Genomic DNA, 22,500 nt, shown 5'->3' with positions numbered 1-22,500 from the left:
AGGCGTCTGGCAATAGATAGATAGATTTGTGAGATTTGTTTGGTCTCTCTCTCTCTCTCTCTCTCTCTCTCTCTCTCTCTCTCTCTCTCTCTCTCTCTCTAAACATATTAATTTGTAATATTTGTATATCTGTAACTGTATGAACATATTGAACATTTCGTCAATTACCGTGTTTTGTCAACTTCTGTGTTTACTTTGTTTCATTTGAGTGTTTGTGTTTCTCTGCCTCTGTATGTGTTTGTTTCTCTGTGCCTGGGTTTTCCTACTTGTCTGTATATTCATTTTTGCGTGTCTTGTCTCTGTTTACTGTTTCACTGTCCGTTTGTGTCTGTTTCTCCATTAGTTGTTCTCTTGTCCCTTTGCAGTTTAACTCTCTCCCCTACTTCCTCTGTCGTTTCTTCCACGCAGATGTTTTCTCTGCTCCTTCTCTCCTTCTTTCTCTCCCTCTCCCTCTCCTTCCCCCCTTCCCCTCTCCTCTCTCCCTCTCTCTTCCTCTTCCTCTCCCTCTCCCTCTCCCTCTCCTCCTCCACTCTATACCTCTACCTCCCTCTCCTTCTTCCTCTGCTTTTCCATCTCCCCTCTCTCTTCCCTTCCCCGTCCCCTTCCCCTTCCCCCTCCCCCTCCCTTTCCCCCTCCCTTTCCCCCTTCCTCTCCCCCTCCCCTCTCCCCCTTCCTCTCCCTACTCTACTTCTCCCCTCTCCCTTTCCCTCTTCTCTCTACAATGTCCATTTCCCTAACTTTTTTTCTTTTCCTTTTTCTCTCTCACTCACTCAGTCTCCCCCAATATCACTCACTTTCTCTAGTTTCTCTTCCTTTTTTTATTTAGACTTTTTTTTGCTCTGCCTTTTTGCCTGTTTTTTGCCTGTCATTCTCTGTATATATTTATGTATCCATCTATGTGTCTATATCTATCTGATGTCTGTTTATCTAACTATATCTCCATCTATATGACTGTCTATTTATGTCTATCAGTATTTATATGTCTGTCTGTGTCTCTACCTATTTACATACAAATCTGCCTGTCTGTCCTTGCTTCTCTCTCTCTCTCTCTCTCTCTCTCTCTCTCTCTCTCTCTCTCTCTCTCTCTCTCTCTCTCTCTCTCTCAAGTATCCCTTACCTGGAGCCACAAAAGACTAGAGAAATTTGCCAAACTTTGTCAGGGTTGTCCGAGGAGGCTACCCTAATAGGTTTTGGAGAGAGAGAGAGAGAGAGAGAGAGAAAGTCAAAACTAGGGGTACAGTATATGGAGGCTAGATTTTCCTGGTCAAGCTGAGAGAGAGAGAGAGAGAGAGAGAGAGAGGGGTAGATCTGAAAATCACAAGAATTCAATAAATAATATCCCAGACAGAAGGGGTAAATATTTGTCTTCAGTTTTGCACATAGGCAACTAATCAACGCTGCAACAATCTTCAATCAATCCTTCCCCCTTCGTATGACCTCCAGGCTTTTAAATGCAGGGCGTCTGGGCATCTCGAAATGAACGGAATTTTGATTTTTTTTTTTTTTTTGTGGGACAGGTTTTTACTTCCTGTTAATCGATGGTTCTTTCTTTTTTTATGATAAATGTGGAAGTTAAAAGATTCATATAATAAAAGAAAAGTGAGGATGTAAATACAAGCTGATGAGGAAATAACATGGAAGAAAAGGAGGAGGAGAAGGAGGAAGATGAAGAAGATGAGGAGGGGGAAGATGAAGAAGACGAAGAAGAGGAGGAGGAGGAAGATGAAGAAGACGAAGAAGAGGAGAATGAAAATAATGAAAATGGATAAAAATGTAAATAGCCAAGATAAAGCTAGTGTAACCAGTATGGAGTGGAGGAGAGGGCAGGAGGAGGAGAAAGAGGGGGAAGAAGAAAAGGAAGGAAGAAGGATGATAGTGAAACGATAGTGAAAATGAATAAAAATGTAAATAGCCAGGATAGAGATAGTATAACCAATATGGAATAGAGGAAGAGGAAAGAGGGCTGGTTAGAGCTGAAGGAGGAGGAGGAAGACAAGAAGGAGGAGGATAGTGAAAATTACTAAAAATGTAACTAGCCAGGGTAGATATAGTGTAACCAGTATGGAGAGGAGGAAGAGTGTTGCTTAAAAAAGGTTGGGCTTCCACTTCAACCTTTTGGTGTTGGCACAATGAACCGCTCTGGCTCTCTTTCATCCCGGCAAATGGGCTCCCCACACCTCCATTTGCCCATCCACAAAGCTGCCTTTTTTTTTTTTTTTTTTTTTTTTACCCCACCGGCGATACACCCCCCTTCCCCTCCGTCTCCTTGGTTTCTACTCTCTCCCTTTGCTTCTCCCTGGTTTCTCTTCCCCCCTCCTCCTTGCGAGACATAGACTTCCCCTCCCATTGGTTTCTGCCCCCCCTTCTCCTTCCTCTCCCCTGAATCTCTACTGTACTCGTATATACCTTTCCATCCCTCTCAGCATCGCTATACGAGTATATCTTTCCACCCCCCTCTATACCCCTCCTTTCCTAACCCCTCTAACTCTTTCTTCCCTATGCCTCCACCCGACTTCCTTCTTTCCCTCTATCCCCTCTGACTTCCCCCAATTTTCTTATCCCTTCCTCTGTCAATACCCTCTCTGTACCCTACCCCCCTCTTCCACTACTCTCTACACTCCCCCTTCCCCTGCCTCACTCTATACACCCCTCCCCTCTCTCCCTCTCTCCACTCTATACACCTCCTCTTCTCTCCCTTACCCTTTCGCTCCCACCCCTTCCCCCACCTCTTTCTGTACACGTACATATTCACCTCAACTCAGTGGCGTCCGCTTTCTGATGATAGTTCGGGTTTCTTGTATGCGCGTATGTTTGGGTTCTTTTGGTACTCACGTGTTTATTTTCTACCTATGTTTTTTGTGTTCTTTTACTTGTAGGCTTGTGTTCTTGTGTTCACGCTTTTTTTTTTAGGCCTGTGCTCTTGTGTTCACGCTTTTGTAGGCTTTTGTTCTTGTGTTGTTGCTTTTGCAGGCCTATGTTCATTTTCTGCTTAACTTTTGTTTTTATTCTCTTCCATTTTCGTCACTCCCTGTTCTTTAATTCTCCCTTCCTCCCAGCCTCACCTCCTCTCCCCCTCACTTCTCCCCTCCTTTCTTCTCACCCCCAACTCTCGCCTACTCTTCTCCCCTTCTCCTCCCACTTCATTCCTCCCAATCTCACCTGCGTTCCCCTCCATCTTATCGCGACCTCTCTCCTCCTTCTCTCTTCTCTCCCCCACCCCACCTCTTCCCTCCTTCTCTCTCCTCTCCCCCTCTCTCCCCCACTTCACCCACGGCCTGCCAAAGAATCCAGCGTCTCCCCAGAGGATCAGACAAACCAGGCCTGGAATATTATCGTCCACAGTCTTCCTGGCAAGGGGGAAGTTTAGAAAGCCAGGCGAAATCTCAATACTTTCCCTCACTCCCGGAATATCTCGAGTGTTTTTAAAGTATTGGTGTTATTCTCCCCGTTCGCCGTTTGGTTTCTATGCTTCACTGCTGTCTGTGTCCCCCCCCCTCCTCTCTCTCGATAGATAGATAGATAAATAGATAGGTAGATAGATTTGATGTATGGATAGACAGACAGATAGAAAAATATAGATATAATAAATAGGTAGACAGAAAGATAGATATTATTTTCCAATTTTTCCGAATAATTCGACGTTCCTCAACTATTGGTATTATTCTCCTGTAGGGATGCTTCAGATATTGCCATTTTTGTCAACCTTATTTTCTCAGTGTTTTTATATTTCTTAATAATTTGCCATTCCCCATCCATTAATATTCTTTTCCTAACATTTTACAACCCACCACACCAGTGGTGAGTTATATTGTTCTTGTCAATAATAGTAATAATAATAATGATGATGATAATAATAATAATAATAATAATATTATTATTATTATTATTATTATTATTATACTTCTCACGAAGAAGTAAATTGCTCGCATTCGCTCATTTTCAAAGCTGCGGCCATCTTACTTAGCCATCTGAGTCCCCCAGCTGGCGGCTTCATATGACCCAGTATCATCCAGATCCCAGTACTGGGTTTCCAGTTTCATCCAAAAACCAGTATAAATAGTCTATTCGCGGATTCTCAGAAACCGCTAAAAGTACAGACTTGAAATTTTAGTGGGATATAGCCAAGGTCAGGGAGCCCGTCTGGAATGACTATGGGTCCATTTGGGCCAGTAGTTTCTGAGATTGCCCACGGGTCAATGGAAAGTAGTTTGTGGTCATTGAGTGCATAGCTTAAAATACCAAGATGGAATTGAGCTACACTCACTAAACTTGGTACATTTACAGAACTTGATATGCCATGCATGGTTACCTACTGTAGTATGAATGACCTTGACCCAAAACTCAAAGGTCACAGTCAAGGTCAGAGTTCAAAATTGCTTAGTTTTTATGTACTGAGGTCACATGCACAAAACTGATGACATTGTCATGTGCTGAGTTATTCTATCTATCTATCTATTGCCAGACGCCTCAATCCCGTTTGGGGTGGCCACAAACAAATCGCCTCCAAGTCGCCCTGTCCCCCGCCATTTCACTGCCCTGCTCCCAACTCACACCCCCCTCTCTCATATACCTCTCCACCCCATCCCTCTATCTCATCCTCGGCCTCCCCCTCCCTCTTCCCCCCTCCACCTCACTCACATACACTCTCTTCGTCAGTCTTTCATCCTCCATCCTCTCCACATGGCCAAACCACCTCAGTGTGTTCCTCATAACGCTTCCTATCACATCCACATCACCACAACGCTCCTTTATATCCTCATTCGTCAGCCTCTCTCTCCATGTGACTCCACAGGCTCCTCTTAAATAACTCATTTCCACTGCTCTCACTCTTGACTTGTGTCCTTCCAACAACGTCCAAGCTTCACTTCCGTACTTTAGAGTTGGTATCACAATACTGTCATGTAGTAACTTTTTCACTTCCATGCTCACTTCCCTGTTTCTTATCACTGCTTTCAAAGAACCAGCAACCTTTCTTCCCTGCTGTACCCTTTCAAGCACTTCACCCTCCAAACCTCCATCCTTACTCATCACACTACCCAAGTACTTAAACGTACTCATATTTTCCAATTCCTCACCATCCAACCTCGCTGTACATTCACTGACTTCACCTATCTCAAAGACAATCACTTTACTCTTCCCTACATTCACCTTTACATTCCGTTTCTTACACACTCTCCCAAACTAATCCACCAAGCCTTGCAGCCCTCCTTCGTCTTCACTCAACAACACAGTATCATCTGCAAACAACAGTACAGGGAGTTTCCAAACACTACCCTCTCTCACCAGGGCCACTCCAACATCCACTACCCTACCTTGTACCTCTTTTATTACCCCATCCATGTACAGATTGAACAACCATGGAGACATGACACATCCCTGTTTCAACCCAACTTTCAAAGAGAAAGTTGAGTTATTGAAATTACTAAATGCAATTTCTGTGTTCTGGGTATTATTATTATTATTATTATTATTATTATTATTATTATCATTATTATTATCATTATTATTATTTTGTTGTTGTGGTTGTGGTTATTATTAATCATCCCGACAAGGAAAGTATGTTTTCACCCCTGTTTGTTTGTTTCTTTAGTTAGTTTGTTAGCATGATTACTCGAAAACTAAAAGAGAGATTTGGAACAAATTTTGGGTAGATAGCCCGTGTCCCTGGGAACAATCGATTAACGTTTGGGACCGATCCGGATCGTATTACTGATTCTGGGTCCGGGAAACACTTCTTGCGAAGCCCTAATCAGTGATGAGAAAACCTAACCCAGTATGAAGAGTGGTTTAGAAATTAAGTCGCCCTTGTCGGAGAGATGCTCTCCACTGAGTGCTCCTTTTTAGTTATTATTACTATTATTATTATCATTATTATTATTCCTCCGTTACGGCTTTATATACAGCATTTTTTGTACCGATATGACGGCTGTATTAATTTTCCTTGTTAATATTTTCTTAACCAGATGACCATTAGGTGATTTTTTTTTTTAGCATGATTTTCCTCCTCCATATATATATTTTTTTTTAATTCACTCTCTGCTCCTTTTTTCTATTTTTGCCACAATTTTGTTCCCTCCTTCCATATTCCTTTTATTTCCCTCTCTCCCCCTTTTTTCTTTCTCCTTTTTTCAATATTTTTCGTTCCTCCCTCCATTTTCGTCTTATTCCCACTCTGCTTTTTTTTTTCTTTTTTTGTGGCTTGGGGAAAGTTTTTAAAGCTGGAAAAATCTCAGTACTTTCTGGACTCCGAAAGTATTGGGGAATTTTTCAACTTTTGGCAATTGTTCCTTTTCTTTTATCACCCTTCGGTTCTCAGGTATCTGTCCATTATTTCTAGCCGTGATTGCGAAGCTGGTATTGTTCTGTGTGTGTGTGTGTGTGTGTGTGTGTGTGTGTGTGTGTGTGTGAGAGAGAGAGAGAGCACGATAACTTTCCAGCCGGTCAAGTTATCATCACTAAATTTTACAGGTGTGTAGTAGGGAAAAAAATCAATCACGAGTTCGAAATTGGTGAAAGTAGGTCAAGGTCTGTGTGTCTGTAACCACGATAACTTCGCAACCACTCAAGATATCTTCACAGAATTTTACAGGTGTGTAGTACTGATGAAAATGTCCTACTTATTATTATTATTATTAGTAGTAGTAGTAGTAGTTGTTGTTGTTGTTGTGTTGTTACTTTCACTACTTTACTACAACGAAAACAACTACAACAGCTACTACTACTACTACTACTACTACTACTACTACTGCTGCTGCCGCCGCCGCCGCCGCCGCCGCCGCTGCTGCTGCTACGACATTATCATTGTTATTATTATTATTATTATTATTATTATTATTATTATTATTATTACAGTCCCAGTAAGTGTGCTTTCTCAAATACAGTATTCCCAAAAGTAACTTATTAAAACCACTTTTGTCTTCCATCCATACCGTCTTACTCCATCACTCCTAAGAACGTAATGGCGAAACTTCCAATCCCTTCCATCCCATGAGGTCATTTTGAAGTCCCCCCCCCTCTCTCTCTCTCAACATATTAAACACTTAGACATGGTAGTGTTTTTTTTTTTATCGTACAATTTTTCCTTTTCGCAGAGTTTTTTCCATTACCCACGTTTCGTCTTTTTCACATTTCCTTCACCGCTTCCTTTTCTTGCAAATTTTCCACTTTCTTCCACAGCTTCTTTTTTCATAGTTTTTCCCATTTCCTGCAATGCTTTCTTTTCCTTAAATTTTCTCCCTCTTTCCCACAGTTTTTTTTTTTTCTGTTTCCCTACTTTTTTTTTTCTTTTTCTCCTTTTTTGGGGGTTTCTTTACCTTTTATCTTTTTCTCACTTTTTTCCCCCAACATTTTTTCTTTCCTCTTTTTGTTTTCCCAATTTTTTTCCTCCCTTTTATTTTTGATTTCCCTACAGTTTTTTCTTTTTCATCTTTCCGTATTTTTGTTTCCCTAATTTTTTTCCTCCCCTCTTTTTATATCGTTTCCCTACATTTTTTCTTTTTCTTCCTTTTTTTCATTTCACTACATTTTTTATTTTTTTTTTTTTTTGGGGGGGGGCTTCCTTACAGTTTTTCTTTTTCTCCATTCTTTTGGTTTCCCAATTTTTTCATTTTTCTCCTTTGGGGTCCTTTAATTTTTTTCTTTTTCTCCTTTCTTTTTTCCCCACATTTTTTTCTTTTTCTCCGTTTTTTTTTTTTTTTTTTTTTTTGGTTTCCCTTAATTTTTTCTTTTTCCTCCTTTTTTTTGGTTTTCGTACATTTTTTTCTTTTTCTCCCTTTTTTGGTTTTCCTAAATTTGTTCATCTTCTCTCTTTGTTTCTCTAAACTTTTTTCTCCTTTTTTTTTTGTTCCTCTAAATTTTTCCCTCCCTTTTTTTATTTCCCTACTTTTTTTTTTCTTTTTCCTCCTTTTTTCATGCCTTAGGATGTTATGGATAAAGTTTTAAAGATTCGAGATATTCCGGCACACTCCGCTCCCAATGCATAGTCTCACGGCAGCCTTATCAGAGCCGAAGGAAAGTTGGCCGAATCGGAATGGACTTGATATCAATTTTCATTTTTAACTTTTTTGAGTATATCCTTTTCTGCGATGATTTTTTTTTTTATTTGAGGGATTTCCAGATGATTTTGTTCAGTTTTAATATATATACCTTTTTCTGATATTTTTTTTCTTGGGGGGGCATTTTATTTGCAGTGTTTCCTGATGATTTCGTTCAGTTTTAATGTTTCTTTGTTTTTCTTATGGGATTTGCTAATGATTTTGTTCAGTTTCGAAGGATTTATAAGTTTTTTTTTTTTTTCTGGGATGATGTGTTTTGCATTTTATTCGTGAGATTTGGAAATGATTTCGTTCAGTTTTGGAAGGATTTATAATAGTTGGGCACTTTTCTATTATGTTTTTGCCATGACCAGACGATTTTCCTCAAACTTTGGAAGGGTTTGTAGTAGTGAAGGGGTTAATATAGTTCAATCTAGTCTATGTCTTACCCTTCCTTGTTCTGAAAGTCTGTCCTAAGCTGAAGCAAATCGTCTGGCGTACTAAGAATAATAAAACATTATTCTTTGGATGAAAAATGTTAAAGATGAATGGTTTTTGTTTCTTAATATTTGATGCATTTTTAGGTTTTATATACTTTTTTTTTTTGGGGGGGGAGGGGGACGGGGTATACAAACATGGAAAATCAGTACAGCGATCATGGTGAGGATGATGATGATGATGATGATGATGATGATGAGGAGGAGGAGGAGGAGGAAGAGGAGGTGATGATGATAATGATTATAATGATGATGATGATGATGATGATGATGATGAGGAGGAGGAGGAGGAGGAGGAGGAAGAGGAGGTGATGATGATAATGATTATAATGATGATGAGGAGGAGGAGAAGGGGGAGATGATGATGACGGTAAAAGTGATGATTTGTTTGATGATCGTGCTGCTGACTTTTCATTACTATATTTAGCGGGTGAATTTATGTTGCAATTACAGCTAGTGCATGCAGAGTTTGTGTTCTTAATCCGTTGTAATGATGCTTATATTTTTAACATAGTAAGACGAAGGCTATTTTTGTGGGGGAGAAAAAAAAATTAACGATAGAAAAAAAGAGGAAGAATATTTATTTGATGAGAAAACAATGAATGATAGAAAAAAAAAAAAAAAGGAACTTGGGGACTAGGAGAAATTAGTGGAATGAGAATGATAAAAAGAGGAGGGAGACATAAAAAGAGAAAGAAGAAAAGAGATCATAATAGGAGAAACTAAAGGAATGAGAAGGATAAAGAGAGGAAGAAGAAAAAGAGAGCAGGGAAGTTAAAGAGAGGTGAGTCAAGGCGGAGAAGAGTAGTTGATATGAGTGGATGGAAGGAGAGAGAGAGAGAGAGAGGATGGGGGGAGTGGAAATAGACATGTTATGGGAACTATAAAAAGATGTAGAAAAAGAGTAAGAAAACTAAAGACTGAAAGATTATAAGGGAAGAGACAGAATAAATTAAACAAGAGAAAGAACGGAGGAGGAGAAGAAAAAAGAAGACGAAGAAGGAGAAAGAATGGGATGACAGGTGAGAGTCAGATTCAAGACTAAAAACTATGAAAAGAAGTAGAGCGAGGAGCCGGAGAAAACAGGAAGTGAGAGGAAGAGCGAATGAGGGTGAGAAACAGGAAGAAAAGAATGCGAGGGAGGAAGAAATATCGAAAGAAAATTTAAAAAAGGAAAACTACTGCAAGGGGGGGAAGACAAGGCGTGAGGGAAACCGAGAAGAGACAGGAAAACAAAGAAGAAGGGAGAATAAAAATAAAAGAGGAAGAGGAGAAAGTAAGAGGTAGCAAGGGGAAGGAGAAGAGCAAAATATAAGCGACATATGTATCGAGGAGAAAGAGATACTAATATGAGAAGGGAGAGGAGGGAGACCGAGGAAGTCGTAGGAAAGAGGTGAGGGAGAGAAGAGGAAGAACAAGGTAGAAGGAATATTGGAGGAGGGAGAGGAAGAAGAGTGAGAGGAGGAAGAGGAGGAAAGAGTCAAGGGAATAAAGAGGAAAAGTAAGTTAGGGGGAAGACTGGAGGAGGAAGAGGAAGAGGAGAAAGTGAGAGTAAAAAATGAGGAGAGACAAATTAAAGAAGCATACTAAAATAATAAGAGAATAGAGAGAATAAAGGAAGATCAGAGAGAGTAGAAGGAGGAGGAGGAGGAAGGAAGCGAGCATGAAGGGTGAGGAGAGGGTGTGGAAGGAGGGATGATGATGGAGTGGATTCGGCAGGGAGGGAGGAATTGTGTGAGGGGAGAGATAGATGGTGTTAGGAGGGGGTGTGGGGCTGGTGTGAAAGGTGGTGTGATGGTGGGTAGATCTGGTGTGAGTGGAGAGAGATGGTATGAGGAGGAGGTGGAGCTGGCATGAAGGGTGGTGTGATGGTATGTGGGTCTGGTGTGAGTAACGGAATTAATAGTGTGAGAGGGGGTAGGGCTGGTATGAAAGGTGGTGTGATGGTGTGTAGATCTGGTGTGAGTGGAGAGATAAGTTAGTATAGGACCGGTTTCAAGGGTGGTATGAGAAATGTTGTGATACCTGGAATTTAGATACAACGCAGGTGTTATAGCTGGCTTGAAATAGAGATGAAAACTGCATGAAATCGGAGGAGGCAGAGTATAATGAAGGACAAAGGAGAATGAGAAATGAGGAATGAGACAGACTGAAAGGAAACGGTATGAAATCATCGAAGGTAGAGTATAATGAAGTACAAAGAAGAATGAGGAATGAGACAGACTGAAAGGAAACGGTATGAAATCATCGAAGGTAGAGTATAATGAAGTACAAAGAAGAATGAGGAATGAGGTACCTTTAAAACGGCGTGAAATCAGACCAGGTAGAACGTAATGAAATGCAGAAATAAATGAAGAATGAGGTTAAGAGAATTGAGATAGACTTAAAGAAAATGGCATGAAATCAGAGTAGGTAGAGGTGGTGAAGAAAACGGGGTCCTGGGGGGCAGACTAAAATTTATTGCCATCGTAAGAATGGATATGAGAAAGTTTTATGCCTGGTGTGAAGTATGTGGCCTGGTATGAACGAGATGAATGCCAGAGTAGGGTAGAGACAGCTGGAATAAGACTAGGATAGAGAAACAGATGGTATAGAGAGAGTAATACCAGAGAAGGGTGAGAGCTGGTATGAACCTGGTGAAGAGAGTAAGACGTGGTATAGAGAGAACACCAGAGGAGAGAGAGAGGCATCTGGTGTAAGAAATGGTGTAGAGAGAAAGAGGTGGTATAGAGATGAATACCAAAGATGGGTAGAGACAGCTGGTATAAGGCGGTATAGAGAGAGGAATACCAAGGCAGAGGAATCAGCTGGTATAAGGCCTAATATAGAGATGTAAACCAGGAAAAGACAGCTCTGTATGTGTGTGTGTGTGTGTGTGTGTGTGTGTGTGTGTGTGTGTGTTTAATTGTAAGGGTATGTGGGTGTAAGTGAAAAGGTGTGCGTGCTTGCGTGTGTGTGTGTGTGTGTGTGTGTGTGTGTGTGTGTGTGTGTGTGTGTGTGTGTGTGTAGGGGTGTGTGGGTGTAAAAATAGTGTAGGTGTTAGGGGAGGGGGTGTAACTGATCGTTTGACCTCAGTTCAGAGATTTATACCCTTAGTGCGTGACCTGAGAAACACCCCCCCTTCCTTTACCCCCTTCCCCCCTCCATTTTCATCCCCCCCTTTCCCCTACCTACTCCCCACCCGTACTCCACACTACCCTCACCTTCTCCCACTCTCCTCTCTCACTTTTCTTCTCTCTCTCTCTCTCTCTCTCTCTCTCTCTCCCCCTTTTACTTCAACCTACCTGTCCTCCCATCCCTTCTCTTCTACCTCTCTCTCTCCTCTCTCCTTTGCTCTTCTCTCCCCTCTCTTCTACGTCTCTTTCTCACACCTTTTTCTCTCCCTCCCCTTCATTTCCGACTCTTCTTTCTCTCTCTTTCCTCCTCCTCCTCCATGTTTTCTTTCACTTCTTACATGTATGTTGGCCTTCTTGCTTTTTTTTTTTTTTTTTTTTTCTCGCTTCGTGTGCATCTTCCTTTTACTGCATCACGTATTCTCTCTGTCGTCCTATATGTTGAAAGTGAAGTGTTGAGGCTGGAGAGGGATGCCTTCACGTGGTGGCACCTGTATAACCAGTTGGCCCCACTGCCTGGTAAAACAAACATCCCTCACCAATTTCCCATCCCTTGAAGGAGAGCTTGTAGGATGAGAACATCTTAAGCCTGCAGTCCACTGAGTTCACGTATCAGGTGAACCATGGGCAACAACAACCACTACAGAATCAACAACAAGTGGAATAATAACAAAAAGTGAAATGTTATCAGTTTTTTTTCCCATTGCTATCTCTTTCTATCGTGTGTATGTGTGTGTGTGTGTGTGTGTGTGTGTGTGTGGTTTATTGCCGCAGCGAGAAGGAGACCCTTAATAGTTAAAAAGTTAATGGAGGCTGCTTGCTTGCTTACTCCCTTCCTTTCTCCTTTTTATCTTCATTTTTTCTTTCCTCCATTTAACATTTCCTCATCCCTTCTTCCTCCCTCTCTCTCATCCCTCCCTCCCGTCCCTTTCTCCCAGTTCCCCATTTCCTCCTTCCTTCTTCCTCCCCTCTCTCCCATCCCTCCCTCTCCTCCCTTTCTGTCAGTTCCCCTCCCCCATCCCATCCTTCCACAAACCACACCGCGACAGCACAAAGAATCCCATTGTCAGGAAAAGGTATTGAATCGTGTGTAGAAAGTATTGTGATGCTGGGTGTGTTAGACGCGCCTAGAGGAGATGAGGGGAAGAAGAATCCTGTAACTAGAAAAGGCTTTGACAGTTCTCTCGTTTCAGTAATGGGTAGGTTATGTAATGCTGTGTTTATGTAATGCTATCCAGTGTTGTCTTAAGTGTGTAAAGTAATTTTGTGCAGTGCTGTGTTAAGTGATGCTGTGATGTGCTGTTTTTCTACTCTCCTTTTCTTGCGATTCCTCTCTTTCTCTGTCTTTCCTCATACTCTTTTTCCCTCTTTTATTTTCTCATCTTTTCTTGCCTTTTTTCCTACTTCCTCTCTTCATTTTTTTTTTCTCGCTTATAACCTACCTTTCACATGCTTCATTTTTTTCTCTGTTTCGTTTCCTTCTTTCCTTTACCTATTTCTTCCTCATATGATATCTGTTCTTCTTATTCCTTTCTGTCTCTTCTTCTTACTTCTCTCTTCTCTCCCTCCTCTATTCACTCCCTCTCTTCCCTAACATTATTCTTCCCTCCTCCTCCTCGTCCTCCTCATAATTCACCTCCTTCCTCCCTCCTCCATCATGGCCCTGTTCTCTTCCCCCTTCTCTTGTATCTCCTTCCCGACATTCTTCTTTTGTCCCTTACTATTATTACTATTATCACCTGCCGCGATAGCGAAGCTGGCATTGTTCTTAGTTTGTCTGTTTGTCTGTGTGTCTGTTAGCACGATAACATCACAACCTCTCAAGATATCATCATGAAATTTTACAGGTGTGTAGTAAGGAATAAAATTGATTACGAGTTCGAAATTGGTGAAAGTAGGTCAAGGCCTGTATGCTTGTTACCAGGAAACTTAGCAACCGCTCAACATATCATCACAAAATTTTACAGGTGTGTCGTAGGGATGAAAATCTACGAGTTCGAAATTGGTGAAATCAGGTCAAGGTCAAGGTCATATTCCGATCCGCGCTAGGTATGTATCGGCTTGCGGCTGGTGTGATTCCCCCTTTGAGGGGGCCTTTATACCTTCCTGACATTCTCTTTTTTTTCCATATATCATTACTGTTTTTCATATTTTGGGTTTTTTTTTAATATTTCGTTTCCGTTTTTCAATATCCTGTGGCTATTACTTCGTTATTTTTCTCAGCCAGCTTTCTTTCTTTCTTCTTTCCTTCTTTCTACCGACTTCATTTTTCTCTTTTCTCTCTAAAGTGTTTTATGCCTTCCAACACCCCCTTACCCCCTTGCTCCTTACCCTGTTACCTCCCCTCACTCCCTTACCCTCCTCGCCCCCTTACCGCCTTGCCAAAATACCCCCTCCCTCTCCCCCTTTCACCCCCTCGCCCAAATACCCCTCACTCACCCCCTCACCTCCACACACACACACACCCCTAACCCCCTCACCTCCACACACACACCCCTAACACCCTCACTGCCTTACTCCTTCACCCCCTCCTCTCACTCCTCTTACCTCTTTCACCCCCCCTCACCCCACGTCGAAGCCTTCCCCAAAGGACTACAAGAGTGACGTTCGCAAGGGTTCGAGACGCAGCGAGGAGATAAATGTGTGTGTGTGTGTGTTGGGGTCCCTAGGTGAGGTCGCGTAGGTACCTGTCACACACACACACACACACACACACACACACACACACACACACACACACACACACACACACACACATTCTGTGTGTGTGTGTGTGTGTGTGTGTGTGTGTGTGTGTGTGTGTGTGTGTTTATATATATATATATATATATATATATATATATATATATATATATATATTGTGTGTGTGTGTGTGTTTAATTCCTTCTCGTCTTACACATCTCCTTCTTCCTTTTTACGTCCTTTCCTCATTCCTCACACTATCTTTTATCTTCTTAACCTTCATAAATCCTCACCTCTTATCTCTTTCCCTCCCTTTATCTCATTCCTTATGTCTCTCATTCATCATCTCTCCCTCCTTCTTCTTCATTCAGTTTTTCCTGTTCCTCTTTAGTGTCTTCTTCCTCCTCGTCCTCTTCCCTTATCGTACGCCATTCGTCAGATATTAATCATCTTTAATATCTCTTAATTTTTATGGGTCTCATTCCTTTACTGGAAAATGTGTGTATGGAAGGATTTTAGTGAGAGAGAGAGAGAGAGGGTAAAGTGGGAAGGGGATTATGATTTTGTGTGTGTGTGTGTGTCTGTGTGTCGAAACTCTTACATTTTTGAGAAACATAAACCAATAAAGCAGTTACACAGAAATGATCTGGTAGACAGAAAATAAATAAATAAGTGTAAAAAAATCAGTAAAATAATTTCATCTACCTTCGCAACTAAAATTGCCCCAAAAAATAAAAAAAAAAAAGATTTAAAAAAAAAAGTTTTCTACATTGACTGTCTGGCTGATTGAAATATATATGAACTGAAACCAAAGTGATTGACAGAATCACAAAATGGCAGCTAATGGCATGGATATTTATTTTTCTCTTTTTTTTTTGGCAGAGTTTTTACCTTCATTTTTCACATACACCTTGTTTGAATCAGCCATCCACTGGTCTAAATGTTACTAAGTTTTATTACAATTATATTTATATCTACTACATTTTATATTACAATCTTAATTATATTTATATTTATTAGATTTTAGTTTCCACATTCCCTGTGTTTTATTTTTACTTTTTTTTCATACTTTTTCCAGTCCTTAGCTTAACAGAGTTTCATTCTTTTTGTCATAATTAGCCGAGTTCATACTCATCGCACATACCTTATACACTGTCCTTAGTCTTCCTTTATTTTCCTGGCTGCAGTATCTCGCATTTATATATTTTTTGTGCCCCTGATTTTCCTTTTTTTTTCTTTTTTTTTTTTTCAGAAGGAAGAGGACAATGAGCGTTGACGTGAGCAGCATCTTTATTCAAACGTTTCGGCATTTAAAATGTCATCATTAGTGATCTAAAAATGGGAAACAAAAAATCAAGTCAAAACACTAAATACGCAAAATTGTGCAAGTGAAAAAACACACAGAGACATACATTTGACGAAAGTAACATAATGAGGTACGTAACTGTTTTAGTATCCTCTCCCATCCCCCTATGTTACTTTCGCCATATGTAGACCGTATGTCTCTGTGTTTTTTCACTTGCGTAATATTGTGTTTTGACGATTTTTTTCTTTCCCAATTTTAGATCACTGATGATGACATTTAAGATATACAGAAGTTTGATTCAAGATGCTGCTTACGTCAATGCTCGTTGTCCTCTTCCTTCTGAAATTTAGGTTCCCTACGAACACCCCGCTACCTGAGTTTTATTTTATTTTTATTTTTTTGGGTTTTACAGATTATCAGTTTCATCGCTTATAATACACTCTTCTTAGCTTTCCTTATTTCCCTGATTACAATATTTTCCTGGTTACAATATCTCCCATTTATTTTTTTTAGTGTGTCCTTAATTTCCCCCCCTTCCTTTCTTTTTTGCCTCTCCTTTTACTCATTTTTAAAGTTTTGTCTCTTAATTTTCAGTATTTTTCTTTTATATTTTCCCACACCTTCGCCACAATTTTCCTTATTTTCCTGGTATCAGTGTGTCTCCAATTCCACACATTTTCATAGTTAGGCATAGTTACCCTCGTCATCCCGTTTTCTATACTGTTTGGGCTATACTGTAAGCTAACTTTCTAACATTAGCATTGGGAAGCGCTGCTGTTTGTCTTAGAAGGTTAGAGAGAGAGAGAGAGAGAGAGAGAGAGAGAGAGAGAGAGAGAGAGAGAGAGAGAGAATTTGCCCATACAACCTCCCTTCGCCCAATTTTATAACATTTTATGAGTTGCCAATTTAGTGACAACCACAGATAGATAAATAGACAGACAGACAGATAGATAGGTAGATAGTTATTTTTGTCCATACAGCCTGTAGACAGATAGGTAGATAGAATTCCCCATACAACCTTTCTACCCTGCGTGTTTTTTTTTTTTTTAGTTACATTTTCTGAGTCGCGAATATAATGAAAACCCGAAAACTAAATCAACCTCCTGGCAGCATAAATCACTGGCCGGGGCGTGCAAGCAGCCTCGTAGCTTGTCATGCAGCGCGTCCCAAATAACTTAATACTGCTCCGGGCCTTGATGCATGGGTCCCGCTCACGCCATACGCTCGTGTCACCGATGGATTAAGGGAGGGAGAGAGAGAGAGAGTTTAGGTGAGTTTGGATGCTGAGAGAGAGAGAGAGAGAGACGTGAGTCTGGATGCTGAGAGAGAGAAAGAGAGATTTAGGTGAGTCCGGATGCTGAGAGAGAGAGAGAGAGAGAGAGAGAGAGAGAGAGAGAGAGAGAGAGAGAGAGAGTGAGAGAGAGAGAGAGAGAGAGAGAGAGAGAGAGAGAGAGAGAGAGAGAGAGAGAGAGAAATACATCCTATTTCTCTACCTATAAATAATTAGTCACACGAAATTAAAAACCGATTGTACAAAAAATTAATAAATTAAAACAGTAATAAACTCTCCTCTCCCCACCTCTCCCTCCGATAAAAGTGGAGGGGAATGAGGGAGGAAGGTGGGGAGGAGAGAAAGGGAGGAGGGGGTGGAGAAAGGGAGGGAAGATGGAGCGATGTTTTGAGGGAGGGGGACGGGAAGAAGGGGGGATACAGTGAAGGATGAGAGGAGAAGGGAGGGGAATGTGGAAGTGGAGGGGGTGGGGGAAGGGAGGGAGGGGAACTGAAGGAGATAAGGGGAGAGGGGTAAAGAACGCGAGGGGAAGTGGGGGGAAAAGGGGAAGGGAGTGGTGAGATGAAGAGGATGGAGAGGGGGGAAGAGGAGTGGACGGGGAATGACAAAGGGAGTGGAGGGGAGGGGAGGACAGATGGGGTGGACAATGAATGAAGAAAGTGGGATGGGGAGTAGGGGAGAGAAGGGAGGGGGAGTGACAAAAGGAGGGGAAGGGAGGGGAGGAGTAAGGGGGGGTGACAGGTCTTGTGTCACTCAAGTGTTTACATATCGTTACCTCCACAGCCCTCACATAAACTCTCTCTCTCTCTCTCTCTCTCTCTCTCTCTCTCTCTCTCTCTCTCTCTCTCTCTCTCTCTCTCTCTCTCTCATACAACCATATTTCAGTATACCTCTATTTCTTCAACAATTCATTCTTTATTTATAAGATCTTTTAAAAGGATTTATATGATCAAAAGTCGAACCAAGTAAACACAAATTTTGGAATCCTAGTTTACAATATACTTTTAACTTTTCACAGTATTTTGCACTGAAGTATGTTAGTATATGTTAGCCAAGTGGAGACCATCTTGCATTACCCTGAGATTGTAGTCAGTCTTTCATTTTCTTCTCCCCTCCCTCCCGCATCTCATTTCCCTCTTCTCTCCCTTTTTTTCGTCCTCCCTCCGACGTTCTTCCTGCCTCTCTCTCACCTCTCTCTAATCCTCTCTCTTCCTTTCATCCTTAATGTCGGTCTTCTTTACTCTCTCTCTCTCTCTCTCTCTCAAAAAAAAAAAAAAAAAAAAAAAAAAAAAATCCAGACTTTTCAACCCTTTGAACTCGTCCTCGGTATGTTGCAAGGAGCCCCGTGGAGAGAGAGAGAGAGAGAGAGAGAGAGAGAGAGAGAGAGAGAGAGAGAGAGAGGGAGAGAGAGAGAGAGAGTTGGAAATAACTCAGGAAATGAAGATTTTGTAACTTGGATACTTGTGTGTGTGTGTGTGTGTGTGTGTGTGTGTGTGTGTGTGTGTGTGTGTGTGTGTGTGTGTGTGTGTGTGTGTGTGTGTGTGTGTGTGTGTGTGTTATAGTGATACACATGCATGTTGACAAGGCTAGGCTGATGAATGGTTTTGTGCGTGCGTGTGTGTGTGTGTGTGTGTGTGTGTGTGTGTGTGTGTGAGAGAGAGAGAGAGAGAGAGAGAGAGAGAGCTCTAGGCCAAAACAAACAGCGAAATGAATAGCTGAAGGAAGTACGTGGCTGTGTGTTTTTTTCTGTGTGTGTGTGTGTGTGTGTCTGTGTCTGTGTCTGTGTGTGTTTGTGTGGGTGTTTTTATTTTGGGGAGATGGAAGGTAGTAGTCTGGAGTTTTAGAGAGAGAGAGAGAGAGGCTTAAACAAAGACAGTTAAAGAGAGTGAGTTGCGTGAAAAGATCTTTAGAAACTGCGAATGAAAGACGGGGGAGGATAAAGAGAGAGAGAGAGAGAGAGAGAGAGAGAGAGACGAACAGATAAGAGACTGCAGTTAAATGATGGTGATTTTGATGGGCTGTATGTAAAGAAGGGGAGAGAGAGAGAGACAGAGAGAGAGAGAGAAATTAGTTGACAGTCTGAGGTATGAAAAAAAAGAGAAAAAAAAAGTAAAAGACGAGCAAGAGAATATTAAAAGAAGCCAAACGAAGGAAGGGAGGAGGAGGAGGAAGACGAGGAGGAGGAAGAGGAGAAGAAGAAGAAGGAGGAGGAGGAGGAGGAGAAGAAGAAGAAAAAGGAGGAGGAGGTGGGGGAAGAGAAGAAAATATTAAAGGAGAGGACACAGACTAACAAATATTTAAAAGATTCCAAACGAAGGAAGGAAGGAAACGAAGGAGAAGGAAGAGGAGAAGGAGGAGGGGGAAAAGGAGGAGGAGGAGGGGGGGAGGAGGAAGATAAGGATTTGTAGGAGGCCGTAATTCTGGGGAGTAAATGAGGAGAGGGAGAGGCAATGGGGTGATAAAGATGGGGAGGAAAGAGAGAGGAGGAAGCGGGCAATGGAGATGAATAAGCCAGTTAGCAGAAGGGTAAATGGGGGAGATAAGCGATAAAGAGAGAGAGAGAGAGAGAGAAAGAAAGAGAGAGAGAGAGAAGGGGGAATGAGGTTGGAGAAAACGTGGGGAGCGATGAGAGATTGAGGAATAAAATTTTTGAGAGAGAGAGAGAGAGAGAGAGAGGAAAGAGAAAAAGGAGTGTAAAACTTGAGATTAATAAGAGATAAGTAAGATGAAGAGGGAGAAGAATGAAAAGTAAAAAGGCAAAAGAAGGCTGATTAAATAAGAGAGTGGGAAAGGAGGAGGAGGAGGAGGAAATAATGTTAGAAGAGAGAGAGAGAGAGAGATTGTCCAAAAGGAGGAGGGGAGAGAAAATAGAAGAGAGGACAAGTCAGTAAAGAGTGTGGGTGTGGGTGTGGGTGTGTGTGTGTGTGTGAGAGAGAGGGAGAGAGAGAGAAACATAATTATCAGCCAGCCAGAGCAAGAGAGAAAATGAGAGGTCAGAGTGATAAAGAAAACGTAAAATCAGATAGTGAGTTTGGCTGTGTGTGTGTGTGTGTGTGTGTGTGTGTGTGCGTGTGTGTGTGTGTGTGTGTTTTATGAACGCGTATGTGTGGAATTTCTTGTCTTATAAAAATCTGTATGCATTGGCTATATATTTTGTGTAAGTTTTTTGGGCATGTAGATATAATTGTGTGTGTATGTGCCTGTTTGTTTGTTTTCTTGTGTGTTTGTATGTATGTATGTGAGTGATTCAGGTGTAAGTGTGTGTTTATGCTCATGTGTGTGTCAAGCTAATGTGTACCTGTATATGTGTGTGTGTGTGTGTGTGTGTGTGTGTGTGTGTGTGTGTGTGTGTGTGTGTTGGTCATTAGTGTAATGGTGAGTAAACAAGTGAAGGAGGAAGGGACAGGGGACAAGATGGAAGGGAAGGAAGGAAGGAAGGAAGGAGAGAGAGGGAGAGAGGACAAGATGGAAGGGACGGGAATGAGGAAGGAGAAGGAGAGAGGGAGGAGGGAAAAAAGAACAGAAGACGGGATGTATAGCGATGGAAGGAAGAAATGGGGGGGGAGGGATGGGAAGGAGAATGAGAGCATGGGAGAAGATGGAAGGGGAGGGAAGGAGGGAGGAAGGGAGGAGGGGGAGAGGAGACTGGCGAGAGGGAGTGGGCAGAAAACAAGATGGAAGGGGAGGGAGGAGAGAAGGGAAGATGAAAGGAGGGAGAGAGTGGTGAGGAAGTGTTGGAGGGATTGGAGAGAAACGTATAGAATGAGGGAGTCAAAGGAGGAGAAGGAATGAAGGAAGGAGGAGAGAAAGATGTATGTTTATTAAACTAGAATAAGCTGCGGTTAATAACGAAAAATAAAGCCAAAAAAGAAAAGTAAAATATGAGAACTGAATTTAATCTGGCGAACCATGATATTGTATACAGAAAGATATGCACAAGATCCAAAAATTAATCATTGAAAAAGGGATTAATTCAACAAAAAATACAGGTAAATATCAACATAAATCCAGAAACGAATTTTAATACTTGGACCGCAAGGAGAAAAGAAGGAAGGGTATAAACATGGTAATCAGAGCAGTCGTAAGAGAAAAGTCAGTAAATATGAAAAAACTAAAATATTTCCAAAAGTAAAGTAATAATTAACTACAATAATATGTAAAAAGAATTAATCGCCAGGAGTACAGACTGTCAGCACAACAACAACAACAACAACAATAATAATGATGATAATAATAATAATAATAATAATAATGGCCACCGAGATGAAAAAAACAATGGAAAATTGTAGAAAGTATCCAAAATAAACCGAAAACAACATCAAAACAGAGATACTGCGCAAAGAAACAGAGCAGCCATGATCATCTACTAGAAATAATTGAATCCTTGATAAAAATGAGTAAAAAAAAAATCAGAATAAATTACAATAGGTAACTACAAAAAAAAAAAGGCAATATAATCTCCAGTAGCAGAGAATGTAAAAGGTATTGTCTTCAGAATATTAAGACCATAAAAAAATAAATGCAAAATAGTAATAATAATAATATCTTCATCATCGTCATCATCATCATCATCATCATCGTTATCATCATCATCATCATCATCATCATCATCATCATCATCATCGTTATCATCATCATCATCATCCTCAGAAAGAAGGTAAAGCAACAAAGAGGTAATGTAATAAAGCGTATTGCCAGTAGTTAATAAAGTTACCCCAAAAAAGAACATTTATAACCAGGAAAAAAAATACTACAAAAACTTCTTGAATAATATTTGTACTGAAGAAAATGAACAGGAAAAAAATTAAGAAATATATATATACAAGTTAACTGACGTTGCTTGGAAAAAAAAAATCAACGGTATACACTGCACAAAGTTTCCATGAGCAGAAATTGCAATAAGCGTAAGGAACAGTAAAAACAAAAACGGGAAACGAAAATAACAACGTAAAAGAGTTAGTTAAATCCGCCACGGTAAATAAAGAATAACGAAAAACATGAAACCCTAAAAAGCGAAAAAAATAACAAGAGGAAAAAAGAGAACAAGCAGAAAAAAGGGAAAACAAGAAAAGTATATCGACCCGCAAAAAAAAAAAAAAAAGTTACACAAAAAGAATAGGCCACGAAAAAGAGGGGAAAAAATACAAGCCACCTAATCATGAAAACTGAGTGAAAGAAAATCATGGAAAACTCCTTGAAATCTGGGAAAAAACAAGGAAATTCTCGCCAAAACAAAATACAAGGCAAACAAGTTAATTAAAGCCAGCCTGACAGAAAATTGGAGAGCGTGTAATAGAGGGAAATTAAGATGAACAGTAATTCCACCCCTGGGTCTCCTACGCATAAAGTCCAGCGTAATGGTGTAGTGTATGAGAAAGAGAGAGAGAGAGAGAGAGAGGAAGGGGGGTGGTAGGTGTTTGTGTGAGTGAGGGAATGTGTGTGTGGGGGGGATAGGTGTGTGTGTGTGTGTGTGTGTGTGTGTGTGTGTGTGTGTGTGTGCTGGACTGTAATATCTAAGTTGAATTATAGAAATGCGTTTGTTTAATTGCGCGTAAGATCTTATGCATATGAGGTGGTG

The 22,500-nt window shown here is 40.9% G+C and overlaps 1 protein-coding gene across 1 annotated transcript in view; it reads right to left on the bottom strand.

Annotated features, from left to right (window-relative positions):
* Window positions 1-3,175, bottom strand: part of LOC145392144 (nephrin-like) — a 236,979-nt gene extending 233,804 nt beyond the window's left edge. The window contains exon 1 of the mRNA XM_080266596.1: window positions 3,160-3,175. Coding sequence (XP_080122722.1) covers window positions 3,160-3,175 — 16 coding nt within the window. The remainder of the gene's footprint in view (window positions 1-3,159) is intronic.
* Between the last annotated feature and the right edge of the window lie 19,325 nt (window positions 3,176-22,500).

The sequence above is a fragment of the Coenobita brevimanus genome, chromosome 21 (assembly GCF_032717465.1).
Source record: "Coenobita brevimanus isolate Jiangsu-jjx chromosome 21, ASM3271746v2, whole genome shotgun sequence".
NCBI classification, from domain to species: Eukaryota; Metazoa; Arthropoda; class Malacostraca; order Decapoda; family Coenobitidae; genus Coenobita; species Coenobita brevimanus.
Note: the sequence above shows the minus strand (reverse complement) of the source record. Positions and strands in the feature narration are given on the sequence as shown.